The following is a 14,296-nucleotide window of genomic DNA, read 5'->3' as shown; positions in this document are numbered from 1 at the left end:
ACTGAATTTTATTCAGTCCTCATCTAACTTGGTTGGCTACCAGAATCGTGGAAAGAATCAAGGTCATGAACTGAGTTACCACTCAGGCAACTGTGCTATAAGAGACTGTGCATAGCTTTCTTTTTCCACTAGAAGCAATACAGTACAATTAATTCTGTATTTTAATTTCAGTGCTTAAAAGCTTTAGTCCTTTGGCCACAATCTTTTTTTGAGGCCCATTAAGTTTGCTACCTTTATGTTTCATTTTACTTAGTAAAATACAAATGAAGCCTGCAATTCTTTTAATCCATTTTGGTATAAGTAAAATTATCCTAAAAAATGAGTAATCACAATATTGAACTTTTCTTCCTAAATGGAAAAAATATTAATATAGAGTATACAGCTTGTAAAACATGTATATATTTGCCAGGTGAAACTGTCAGAATGAATGTAAATGAATTTTTTTCCCAGCACTGGGGATTGAACCCAAGGGTGTTCTACCACTGAGCTATATACCTCCAGTCCTTTTTTATGTTGAGACAAGGTCTTGTTCAGCTTCCCAAGTGGGATTCAAATTTGCAATCCTGCCTCAGCTACCCAACTCAAATTTTTATAAGTGAAGAATTAAGTCCACTGTTTAAGATAATATACACACTCACTGAGTAAATACTGAGTAGCTACTTACTGTATGCTAGGCCCTTTTTTAGACACTGATTATATGGTAGTAAACAGACACAAATTCTACTTATGAGAGTAAAGTAAATAATAACAATAAATAAAACAGACAAATATATAGTATGTTTGAAGAAGGAAACTTAAACAAGGAAATAATGTACTCTTATAAACTGAATTTTTTAAGTTATATATAGAGTTACTGCTAAAAAATACAGTGCAGTGCATTATCTTTAAAAAGGAAAGGTATTATCTTTAAAAAGGATAACTACGTGCACACAGGGCCCTTTAAAAGACTGACTTTGCATATTAGTAGACAATGTGGGTTTAGCGTAAGAGTCAGCAAATCAGTGCCTGTGGAGTAAATCCAGCCTATTACCTATTTGTATAAATAATTTTTTTTTTGTGGTGCTGGGGGTGGACCCCAAGGCCTCTTGAATGATAGGCAAGTGCTCTACCATGGAGCTACCCTCCGGCCCTGTAAATAAATTTTACTGAAATGTAGCCACATCCATCCATTTATTGTCTATAACAGATTCTGGATGACCAGAGAGGCTTCGTGTCACAAAATCTAAAATATTTACTGTTGGATCTTTGCAGAAAAAGCCAATTCCTGGCTTAGTATATGAAAGATCCTTTGGTAGCACTTTTGAGAGCTTATACCCACTATTTCTGAAAACTAATTGATCATGGATACTAATGCAATCCCTTAGCAATATTCAGATGAATATGAAGGTCTAGATTAGAGCAATTATGTCCTGAGAAAACACAAAAGTCTAACAGCTACTAATTTTCTTGGTAATAAACACAGACACCTGCTCTCAGAAATAGCAAAGCAATGGAGTGATTTGTTCTTTAATGCTGAACTATTTTGGAATCCCAGATGAAACCCAATGTGTATTGTTTCACAGATTCTAATACTGAAATGTTACACTTACCAGAAAATATTAGGTCCTAAGTTTGAGCTGTTCTAGTCTCTGGGGTTTATTTATTTATTTATTTATTTATTTATTTATTTATTTTTTGGTTTTTCTCCGGTACCGGGAACCGAACTCACGACCTTGCGCTTTCCAGGCAGGCACTTTGCCGCTGAGCTAAATCCCCAGCCCCTGTCTCTGGGGTTTAAAATTCATGGCAAATCAACTTTTTAATGATTTGTAATTAAGTTTATTTATAAATATCTCATTAAATAATATAATTCTTCCTCACTACTGAACTAATCCTGTGAAGGACAGAAAACAAACAAATGTCAAGACCTGGCATAAAACTTCAAGTGGTAGAGACAACAATCACAAATATGTATGCACCAAATATGGGGGCACCCAACTATATAAGGCAAATATCAATAGGCATGAAAAATCAAATAAGCAATAACACAATTGTAATGGGGGACATTAATCCCACTGTCACAAAGAAATAGATCAAATAGATTTTGCTGATCAAAAGGTCAGCAGAGAAATATCAGAATTTAACCAAAGTTGTGAGCAAATGGACTTAGCAGATATTTACAGAGTGATCCATCCAACAACATCAGAATACACGTTCTTCTCAGCTGTACATAGGAAGGTTTCTAGAGCATAGACTAGCCCACAGAACATGCTTAAGTAAATGCAAAGGAAATGAAATTATCCCATGCATGCTATCTGACCATAGTGTGATGAAATTGGAAATTAATGGCAAAAGAAACCACAAAAACTTCATAAACACATGGAAATTAAATAATACCCTCCTGAACATGCAACATGTCACAGATAAAATTAAAGAAGAAATTAAACAGTATCTAAAATTAAACAAAAATGTGCTTTCAATACTGAGACCTATCAGATGCAATGAAAGCAGTCTGAAGAGGGAGATTTATAGCGGTGAATTCTCACACCAGGAAAAGAGAATGAGCAACAATAAACAACCTAATGTTGTACCTCAAGCTTCTAGAAAAAGAAGAGCAAGTCAAGCACAAAGCCCATACAAGGGAGAAAATTATAAAGATCAGAGCAGAAATTAATGCAATGGAGACTAAGAAAACAATACAGAGAATTAATGAATCAAAGAGTTGGTTTTTTGAAAGAAGACCTGGTATGAACTATTATTCCTCCTCTACACAACAAACCTCTGAGTGTCATTCTAACAAAGATCTGCTGGTTCAGTTTCCATGGCTGTCTCCAACTGACTTGGAGGAGAAAACTTTATTTTATATGTGGAGACTAAGTCATGATGCGGTATAGCTCTCTGAAGTCCAACTAATCTGTGAATTCAGAGAATTTTATTTAATGGCTTCTTTATGAGATAGAATTTGAAATATTCTAGAAACTTGATGCTGAGACACTAGTAGAGATTTTTATTACTAAACAATTTCAGGGGCCAATCAGAACTTGGCACCAACTCTGGGGTGATTTGGGACCTTTCTCAACCTAAGAAAAGGCACTACACAGTCTAAAGGGACTTTTGGGTATAGATCTGGTACCAAAGAAAAGAGAAACACTGATCTCTTTCTGCAACATTATTTTAACCTCTCCAGTAGTTTACAATGATCCCAACTCATACTTGCTGGCGGGAGGCTAATGAAGGTCTCAAAGGATAAGCCACTATGAAGGTCTACACTAATGTGTAGGTTCCACATAGGCTTCTAAGTAAGTGGGAAGAGTCATTTTGCTTACTATGCATGTAGCTAAGCTAGGAGGTCCAGCTGCCAAAGTAAAGTGTTCCTAGTTCAAAAACAATAGCTGAGCATAAAAATATACCTACTGAAAAAACCAAAAACAAAAGAGTTGCAATTTAAGTCTAAGTGTGTATTACCATGAAGGCTGAGGGACCTGGATCAGTAAGGACAACCTGGTAATAAAGGTTAATCATCACTACACTGCAAGACAGGCTTAACAGCAACACAAACAACAAAATCACACCTGACTTGTGAAAGAGGATTGACCTTCTTGGACCTAAGGAATCTCTTAGGTTCTTGCAAAATTCAAGGAGGATGGTGTGGGATATAGCTCACGCAGGAAATTAACAAGATGTTCTGTTAAATTAGACATTTCAAGACCCAAGTTACTTATTAGAAAAATAAAAAAATGTGGCACTTCTTGTACCCCATATAGAATTAGATCAGCAATGAAATGGGGTTTCTGAGGATAAAGATCCTCAAGTCCCAAGACAGGGTCTGGGGGTGTAGCTCAGTGGCATAGTATATGCTTCGCACCTGTGAAGCCCTCATTTCAATCCCTACTTTTGTACTTTACGAACTAATATAAAAGTGCTTTAGCTAATATGAGATCAAATGACCAGCAAAATCAGATCAGAAATAGCAAACCTCAGGCTAATTGCCCCAACCCCAGCCAAAGCCAACGTCCATCTGGCCTGGTGCTGAGCTGGAGGAGGAGAACTGAGGAACTGAGCACTCCACCCCCACTTGACACAGATGCTGCCTGGGCCCCACACTGGGTCAGGAGGACCCAAAACTGAGCACCTCTGTCCCCAGCCTCTGGGCTTCCCACAGTACAGGGTAACAGGGGTGAAAACCAACAGACTGATCTGATCAAGGAAGAGACTAATACCCAGAGAGAGTTTCAGTCCAGGACTAAAGTGACACCTTACCACAGAGACCAGGTGAGAGACAGCCTTGGGAGATAGTCTGGAGAGGGTGACAGCTAAATAGAGATCTCCTGGGGTACTCTGGGAGGCCCAGGTTTTGACCAGGAAGATCATGGGACATGTCTTCTATTGTAGGAGGCCAGATTTGGTGGGAATAACAGTCAGACGGGCAGTTCTAAAGAAGGCATTTAATGTAGTGGTATGTTTGTGTTGTAGCATCTACATCCAGCAGAACTCAGTGATCTGAACTATTACAGGTCAACACAAGGGTAGTCTAATTCACTTAAATAATAGTCTGTTTTGTTTTGGTTAAGGGCTGTTCATGAGTGGTGTGCAGGATTTATCAGTATACAGTGGAAATTTGATGTCACAGTCATTGCTGAATTTACTAAAATAGCCAAGGTAACATAGTAGTGGCTGGAAACTAGTTTTCTCTCTATGCCAGCATCTGCACAGCCTGGGGGTCATAAACCATAGTGTGGCTTGAGTCCCCCAAAACAGAACACTAGGCCAAAGAATTTATAAACCCAAGCACAAAAAACAAATAAAAGAAATAGAAACATGAAAAAATAAGGCAACAAAATGCCTCCAAAGCTCCCCAACTCCTCCCAAACTAGTTTGGAGGGCCCTTGGAGGAGGAAATCATACACCACACAACAGAGATGTCTGAAAATGTGCACACAGAGGTAAAACAGTTCAACAAGGCAATTGGCAAATTTAAAGAAGGTATAACTAATCAGATAATGATCTTAAAGAAACAAATGATAAGCAAGTCCAGAGAAGACACAAATAAATAGCTTTTAGAACTGAAAGAAAGAATAGGAATCCATAGAAAATCAAACAGAAATCCAGGAGATCAAAAACAAGATTGAAAATATGTGCAGAGAAGAAGCAACCAATGTGAACAGTGTCAGACCTAGAGGACAGGGAGGAGGTCAATGATCGCTTAATGAGAGATACCTTAGAAACTATGAAGGTACATGAAAAATGGATCTGACAGCTCCTAGATACCTCACAGAGTACTAATATAAGAGTAACTGGAATTAGTGGAAAATGAGAAGACAGCACAAAAGGCATAAAAGACCTGTTTATGCAAGTAATAGCAGAAATCATACAGATAGGTGAAACATATAGAACCCTGAATAGGCATGATCAGAAAAGACTACTCCATGCCACGTAGTTTAAAAAACCAGAAGTACAACACAAGAACAAAATCTTAAAGGCTACTAGTGAAAAGCAATGAATCACCTCTATGGGAAAAGCCATCCAAATTATAATGGTTTTCTCAACACAAACCTTAAAGGTAAGGAGAACATGGAATGAAGTGTTTCAAGCTCTTAAAACCCTGGAAAATTATCTCTCAAAATTGATGAAAAAGGTACTTCCATAATAAATAAAACCTAAAGAAATTTATGACCACCAAACCAATATTTCAAAAAACTTTCAAGGATATCTTAGGAGACAATGAAGCTAAAAATGTCAAAGATCCAATAGAACAAATACATCAGGTAGGGTAACAAGTAGGAGAAAAAGAAAGCAAGAGAACAACAGGAAATTAATACAATGAGAGAAACAGTACCTATCAGTCATAATTGTAACATAAATGGACTCACCAATAAAAAGGCACGGATTAGTCAAATGGATCAAGAAACCAAATCCATCAGTATGCTGTATACAAGAAACACATAGCTGGGCATGGTGGTGCATGCCTGTAATCCCAGACTGAGACAAGAGGATGACTGAGAGTTCGAGGCCAGCCTGGGCTACATAAGCAAGTTCAAGACCAGTCAGTAATACATAGTGAGACACTGTCTCAAAAAAAAAAAAAAAAAAAAAAAGAAAGAAAGAAAGAAAGAAGGCATTTACACAAAAAGAAATTCATAGATTAAAAATCAAAGGATGAAAAACAATATTCCATGCAACAGGAACCAAAAACAAGCAGGAAGGGCTATCCTATTTTCAAGACCAAGCTGGTCAAAGGAGGCACAAAAAAAAGAAGAGAAAAGAAAAAGACACATTAGTTTATGGATCTATTCAATAGGAAGAGATAACAATTATAAACATACCAAACCACAGCGACTCAACTTTATGAAACAAACTCTAATGAAAATAAAAAGGTTAGATACATATCAATACAATTATACTAGGGGATCTTAATACCCCATTATCACAAATAGATCAACTAAAAAAAAATTAACATAGAAATGTCAAAATTGAACCAAAATTTGAACAAATGGACTTCATAGATATACAGTAAGTCCCCTGACTTATGCAAATGAATTGCACTCCTGGAGAACATTCATGAGTCAGATTTTTTTTAAGTCCAATAGAATGACTTCATTGGCACAGCAGATTTCACACATTTCATGATCTTGTATTTGTTCTTCAGAATGGGGCCAATGGTTAAATGATTCATGTTCTAAAAATGAGTGACATTTACCATCTTTTTGTCTTAGCCCAATCTCTCAATCATTTTCACTTTCCTTTCCATGGTTATTGCTTTGCATTTCCTAGCAATCCCCTCCACATTGTCACTAATTTTCCACTTGCTTCCAGACATCTTGGGCTCTGATTGAGCACTGTACTATGGTATACTATTGCACTGTACAGTCAGCATACAGCAGCACAACTGTGACAATGTCTGGCAGACACATGAGCTACTTCTGTGATTTGTTTGCATCTACAAATATCTGTAATGTGAGTTCTGTTTGTATCTGTAAAAGTCTTCAACTTGAATGTTTGTAAGTTGGGGACTTACTGTATACAGTATTCCATCCAGCAATAACAGAACATGCATTTTTTTAGTCCCAAGTGATATTTTATCCAGGACAGACAGCATACTAGCTAATAAAGCATGCCTAACTAAATGCAAAAGAATAGAAATGTTAACATGCATATTATCAGATCACAGTGCAATGAAATTGGAAATCAATAGCAAATTAAAACCACAGAAATTATCCAATCATATGGAAATTAAACAACATGCTTCTGAGTAACCAGTGGGTCACACAGGAAATTAAGGGAGAGATAAGACAGTTCATAGAATTAAGTGACAATGCAAGCACAGCATATCAAACTTTATGGGACACAATGAAAGCAGTCCTATGAGGGAAATATACAGCAGGAGAATACCCTCACCAAAGAAATAGAATGAGTTCAAATAAATAACCTAATGATTCATCTCAAGGTCTTAGAAAAACAAGAACAATCAAAACCCAGAGCTAGTACAACTGAGGAAATTATAAAGATCAGTGCAGAAATCAACAAAATGGAAACTAAATAAACAATACAAGGAATCACTGAATTGAAGATCTTGGAAAGAATAAACAAAACAGATAAACCTTTAGCCAATTTTACAAAAAAAAGGAAAGAAAAGACACAAAACAATGCAATTAAAATGAAAACAATGAAATAACAATAGATAGTGCCAAGGGGCTGGGGATTTAGCTCAGCGGCAAAGCGCCTGCCTGGCAAGCGCAAGGTCGTGAGTTCGGTTCCTGGTACCGGAGAAAAACCAAAAAAAAAAAAAAAAAAAAAAAAACAAAAAAAAAAAACCAAAAAAAAAAAATAGATAGTGCCAAATCCAGGTAATTATTAGCAACTGTTTCACAAAAATATACGCTAAACAAATGAACTCAGAAAAAATAGAGAGATCCCTAGACATATGAACTATCAAAGTTGAACCAAAAAGATTAAATTCATCCAGCATCAGGCAAGGAAATTAAAGAATTAATTAAAAAATACCAAGTAAGAAAATTTCAGGACCTGGTGGGTTCACAGTGAAATTCTACAAGAACTTCGAGGAAGATTTAATACGAATACTCTTCTAATTGTGGTAAAATTGAAGGGAGTACTTCAAAAATCATTCTTGGAAGCTAACATCCTGATCCCAAAACCAGACAAGGATACAACCAAAAAAGAGAACTACAGGACAATTTCTCTAATGAATATAGATGTAAAAATCCTTGACAAGATGGCAAACCAAATACAACAGATCATCAAAAAGATCATATATATACCCTGACCAAGTAGGTTTCATCCCATGGATGCAAGGATGGTTCTAAAGGATGATTCTAAAGGATACCATAAAAATGGTCAACTAAAAAGAAAAGATACTTCTTAGATGTACAAATATCCAATAAATACATGAAAAAATAATCATTATTGCTGGCCATCAGAGAAATACAAATTAAAACTAAAAAACTAAAAATACAAATTAAAACACTGAGATAACATTTTACATTAGAAAGAATAGTTATCATAAAAAATCTAATTATAAATGATGACAAGAATGTGAGGGGAAAAGGAACTTTTCTACCTTGGTAGTGGGAATGTAAACTAGTACAACCACTATGGAAAACAATGTGGAGATTTCTAAAAAAACTGAAAATAGAAATTCAATTTGAGTCAGCGATGCCCTTCCTAGAAGCACATTTTATAATAGCTAGATCTTTGAAACTGTATATGTCCATCAACAGAGGAATGTATAAGGAAAATGTATCTATACACAGTGGAGTACTACACTGTGATAAAGAAAGATCATCTTGAGGCATTAATAGATAAATGGATGCAACTTGAGAATATAAAGGTAGGTGAAATAAGTCTAACACATAAGCTCAAATATTTCATGCTTTCTCTTATATGAGAAACAAAATATATATCAAACAGGAAGTAGGGAAAAGTTCAAAATACCCAAATTTCATTGTTTCAAAAATATTTTAATATATATATACTAATTTGTTTCATTTATATTACTAGTTTATCTTAGATCATTAAAAAGAAAGTTTTGTGTCATGTTTCTTTTTTGCAAGAATCTTTTAGGTTTATGTCTTATACTCCAAGGAAGTAATTTGAAGATAACAGTACACAGTCTATTAACTGTTGCTATTCTCTATTATTTTGATACAAAATTTTATTTTCTCATTAAAAAAGCAAACATCAGTCAGTATTACTGTATAACACAGCAGAACTCCTACTATACAGTGTTCTTTGTGTTGCCCAGTCCAAATAACTGCTTTCTGTGAGTGTTTGTTTTGATATTTTTCATTAAATGCCAATAACTGTAACCCATTGATTTCTTTGATTGCATTATTTGACTTGATTATTATTACTCTAGAACACTACTGACATCTTGTTTTAAAAAATGAACAAACAACTATACCTTCCCGGTTTATCCATTGCATTATTTGTTGTTTTCTTCTCTAGTAATTGGGCCACTTCCAGTCTGTTTTTCTTCAGAGCAAGCAGAAGTGGTGTGAGGCCATCCTGTGGACAAGCAGAAACAATTTACAACCCACACAATTGCCTATTGTCAACTGAACTGAAAACCTTGTAAGAGACCCTGTGACTCTAACCTGATATAGATAATGAATACACAGCAGTCTCTTCCTTCTCACTCCCAGTGCTTCCACGTGTGCTGCCCCTGCCCTCTGCCCTCTGCCTTCTGCAGCGCACTCTCCCTGCTAGAGTTGCTACATGACTCAAGTGTCAGATCTCACCTCAGACATTCCCTGGTCCCAAGGATCTTTCCATCACAGCATTTATCATGGTATTTTGGAGTTATGTACCATCTCCCACCTAAATCAAAAGCGTCTTGAGGGCTAGGGCCATATCTTTTATTTTAGTAGCCCCAAACCCTAGTACACGATAGTGAAAGATTTAAGTCTATATTCCAAAGAATAATTTTCCACAAGTTCTATGCCTCAACAGATTAATCATCTGCTTGAGAAATTATAAAACTGTACATAAGTTGTTCAAAATTAAAATCTTTAATTTTGCTTTATCCCTATTCAACAATCTTTTTAACTTTGCTTAACTTTGATTCAACAATCCTTTTTTTCTGATGAATATCAACAACATCTGAGGAATTAAGAGAGTTTTAGGGATACACAGCATTGACAGCATTCTAAATACATGGAAATTTCTTCTGGGTTATGGAGGAAACTTGCTGGATTCTACTTATGGTGTTGGGATCCAAATACAATTGTCAACCATTTCTGCTTCAAACGAGTCCTCAGGACATGGTCACTCAATTGTGAGATAGGCTTCAGCTAAACTTTGATTGCTTATTATTAAATATGGGTTTTTGTCCTATTATTAGATGAAAATATTATCTTCACTGTTAGAAAGCTCAGTCCAAAACTTCAGTTCTCATTTATAATGATAATCCTGGGATCCACATGCATATCTACCATTATAAATAAGCTTTTATTCTGGCTCCGTTTTCATTGCTATTTCTCTATTTTAGGCAAAATATAAATCAGAGGTAAAATATGGTTTATCAATAAAGATTCTAATACTGCCCAATATGGATTTTATCATAATGAATAAATTCTCTTTTTTTTTTTTTTGGTTTTTCTCCGGTACCGGGAACCGAACTCACGACCTTGCGCTTGCCAGGCAGGCGCTTTGCCGCTGAGCTGAATCCCCAGCCCCCCATAATGAATAAATTCTAATACTGCTCAATACAGACTTTATCATAATGAATAAACTATAATACTGCTCAATATGGATTAATTTTATCATAATGAAAGACACTAAGTCAGTTGTATATTTAAGGGACAAGGCTGAAGAAGATGATACAACATTGTTGGTAACATGCATAAATTATCCAGCTGTAATTATAATTAACTTAATAAGGTTTGTAGACATTTTAACAAGAACATGATTATCTATAGCATAAGGGAAAACTCTTTAAAAAACAAATTCTAAATTCAATTCCATTTCTAAGAATTTCCTATAAAATAGAGATTACATTCTTATAAATTAGTATACAATATCTTGAAACTCCTGACTCTTTATTAAAATATACCATAATTGAAGAACTGGAAACTCTCAGAGAGGCACAGTAGTAGGACAGGAGGAAATACGCAGGTAGATCAGTAGCAAACTGGAGAAAACATGTGAGCTTCATATACAAGGGGCAAAGCCTAACAGCCATGTGAGCTCTGAAGACACTAGATTCCCTTCTCTCAGAGCATCTCAAACCTCAAATTCTGCTGGAGTTTCCTGAAATTTCAGTGTGGATTCAATTTATGCAGGCAAACTGAATATAGTTAAGAGCCACATTTAGTCCACAGTCTTTTGCTTATATCTTTGCTCTACATGTGCTTCCAAATGGTTGTGTACAAAGCAAGTGTTCAATGTAAAATACTTCCTTTTACAGCACGTTTTACCAAAAAGTGAGCTCCCACAGTGAAAAGAAAAAGATTTATTATATTTATTTCAAAAATTTTTCCAACACTTAAACTTATCCCCATTTGTATGCAATTCGCCCTGACTGTTAAATAAATACTTTCATAAGAGTGCTGAGACTAAATGATCAAAAGAATTCCCAGCTGAGCATGGTAGTACACACCTGTAATCTTATCAGTCTGTGAGGCCAGGCAGAAGGATCCAAGTTTGAGTTCCATCTAAGCAACTTAGTGAGACTCTGTCTCAAATTTAAAAAAAGGGGTGAGGAGTGCTGAGTGCTGGGGATGTAGCTCAGTGGGAGGGCCTTAGGTTCAATTGTCAGTACCACACAAATAAATAAATAAATAAATAAAAATTTAGAAAAGCATTCCCATCTATATTCTTATTAATTTCATGGATTTCTGCCAGGGCTCACTAAACTTAACACATAGAGCAGTCTATCACATGCCTTCAACTAAAAACAGGCTCATGGTTAGTATTATTTAAAATCCTGGAAATCATCAACATTTGTTGAGCTCATGCCATGAATGATAAAAAAGAGATGTGGAATTCTTAAAGATTGAGCCTCAACCATCAGTGAACTTCTATAGAACTTCTCAACGGCAGTGGATGATTGAAGGTTGAAGGGAAAGTGGTGGAATTCTGCACAGGAATAGATTTCACGGATGGTTTTAACTCCCCATTGACAGGGGTAGAGAAAGTTGGGCTAGTATTGTTGCAAAGGAGAGATTAGAAGAAAGTGGAATTTAATCAAACTCATCTCGAGATTTCCTAAGTTTCTGAGAATTAGGAATTCATCCATTAAACATATTGAACTATTAAATGGTTCTGAGGTATAGCAGAATCCTGAAGAAATATTTGTAAATATCAAAGTCAGACCTTAATAGATTTACTGAATCAAAACCTTCAGGGCAGAGCCTCAACTTGTACATTTTCAAAACTTTCCCCTGCCCACAGCTGCACAAGTCTAGATGAGAACTGGAGAACCTAGAAGATCACTTCAGTCTCATCTCTCATCCACACAGCCAGTTCTTTTCACTATTTGAGGATTTGGCCAAAAGGAGGGAAAGTAAGAGACAGTTACTCCATGGAAGCTCCATTTAATCCCCTTGGCTAAGGGCAGAAGAGGCACTAGTAAATTCCAAATGCAACCAATTTCATTATACAAGCTCCTTATCACCAGCTACCAGCAAGACGTGATAGGTTTGAAAGTAGAATTTAGACTCTTATCTGAGTTGCTCTTTCTGCCTGAAAAGGAGAGGATGTCTGTTAATTATTTGCTGACCCCGCTTCTTTTCAAGATAATCACCATTCAGCCAGTGCCAATCTGGCTTCTTCAGAGTTCTCCAAAAATTGCAAGTTTGCAACTATACAACTTTCTTTCCTAATGAAGAATGTTTATTCCCAAGCCACATATGTCCTGTAATCCATGCACAATGGGAGGTTGAGGCAGGAAGACTGCAAATTTAAGCCCAGACTAGGCAACTAAGTGAGGCTCTGTCTCAAAATAAAACATAACATAAAAGAGCTGGAGATGTAGCTCATTGTGAAGGCCCTGGGTTCAATTTCCATTATGAAAAAGAAAAAAAGAATTTTTATTCTCAAAGTTAAAGAGCATCTCGTGTATACCCATAAACCAGAAAAATATTTTTTCAAAAACAAGCAACCAATGAACCAACAAATCCCCACTGATCAGCATTATTTCTAATCACTTTTTTCCCATTTAAGTGAAATCACTGAAAAATGAACCATTAATGACCTGTCAACAGCAACAAGATTTCCATTTATTGTAAAATACTGTTGTTCTGTTTAAATTTTAAAATAACACCTACGTCTTTCTAAGGCTTTTACAGTCTTATGTTGTTTTACACTAACTAAGACAAGAAAACTTTGGAAAAAACAGAAAAAGGATTGACTTTTTAAAAATTCAGTGTTTTCATAAATACTTGCTATAAGTGCATCAAAGAAACCTGTATCTTCTAGTATTTCTTTAAAACTACCAACATGTAAAGTAAAATCTTTTAACAACTAAGTTATTTAAAATACTGCATTTCCATTCATGCAATGCTTGAGCTTCTAAATATGGAAAATTGACCCTACATATATGTCACTGTTAACATGAATGTATTTCAGTATTTTGGAAATGAAACTGATTGATCTATACCTTGTTTTTTGCCTCAGTATTCGCATTGTGAGAAAGTAGTTTTGCTGCTATTGATGTGGTTTTACTGAGCACTGCATAATGAAGAGCGGTGTTGCCCCTGACATTGGCAATGTTTGGGTTTGCCCCGTGCTGCAGGAGAATCGCTGCACAGTCCTCCTTGTCATGTTGTACAGCCTGCAGGTAGTGTGACAAGAGAGACACTGTCAGTCAACTCAAGGAACTCAAAACAGACTTCCCACAGGCCTCACCTAGTAGTTATATTTAAATTACATCAATTCACTTTTATTTTCAGCATTTAAATGCAGTCTGTCTCAATTTCTATCTGAAATTGTTGGTTGCTATCTACCTGAATCAGTGCTGTGTTATCATCACTGTCATGGGCATCGATATCACAATTCCTTTCTAAGAGAAGAGTCACCACTTCTGGATGGCCATAGGTGCAGGCAAAATGCAGAGCAGTCCTGTGACAGGAAAATTATTAGGAAATTACAGAGCTCTATTTCAAAATGCACAATTATTTATGTAATTGTAAACATTAAATAGCTTTCAAAACAAGTATTTAATTTTCTTCTAAAATGTAGAATACTGAGGCAGCGAGTTCTCCGGGAGCGGCAGGGCTCCTGGGTCCGAGTGTGGGCTGGACGCATACCACCACGATTCCCAGCTGAAAAGCGTGCACAGAGCCAGGTAGGCCCCATCCAA

General features: G+C 36.0%; 1 protein-coding gene across 1 annotated transcript in view; it reads right to left on the bottom strand.

Annotated features, from left to right (window-relative positions):
- LOC102003265 (ankyrin repeat domain-containing protein 26-like) overlaps positions 1-14,296 on the bottom strand; it is an 83,591-nt gene that overhangs the window by 57,932 nt on the left and 11,363 nt on the right. Inside the window, 3 exon segments of the mRNA XM_005407878.2 lie at positions 9,398-9,501; positions 13,595-13,768; positions 13,941-14,055. Of these exon segments, the coding sequence (XP_005407935.2) occupies positions 9,398-9,501; positions 13,595-13,768; positions 13,941-14,055 (393 nt within the window).

This window comes from Chinchilla lanigera, unplaced genomic scaffold (assembly GCF_000276665.1).
Source record: "Chinchilla lanigera isolate Chin_1 unplaced genomic scaffold, ChiLan1.0 scaffold00109, whole genome shotgun sequence".
In the NCBI taxonomy this organism is placed as follows: domain Eukaryota; kingdom Metazoa; phylum Chordata; class Mammalia; order Rodentia; family Chinchillidae; genus Chinchilla; species Chinchilla lanigera.
Note: the sequence above shows the minus strand (reverse complement) of the source record. Positions and strands in the feature narration are given on the sequence as shown.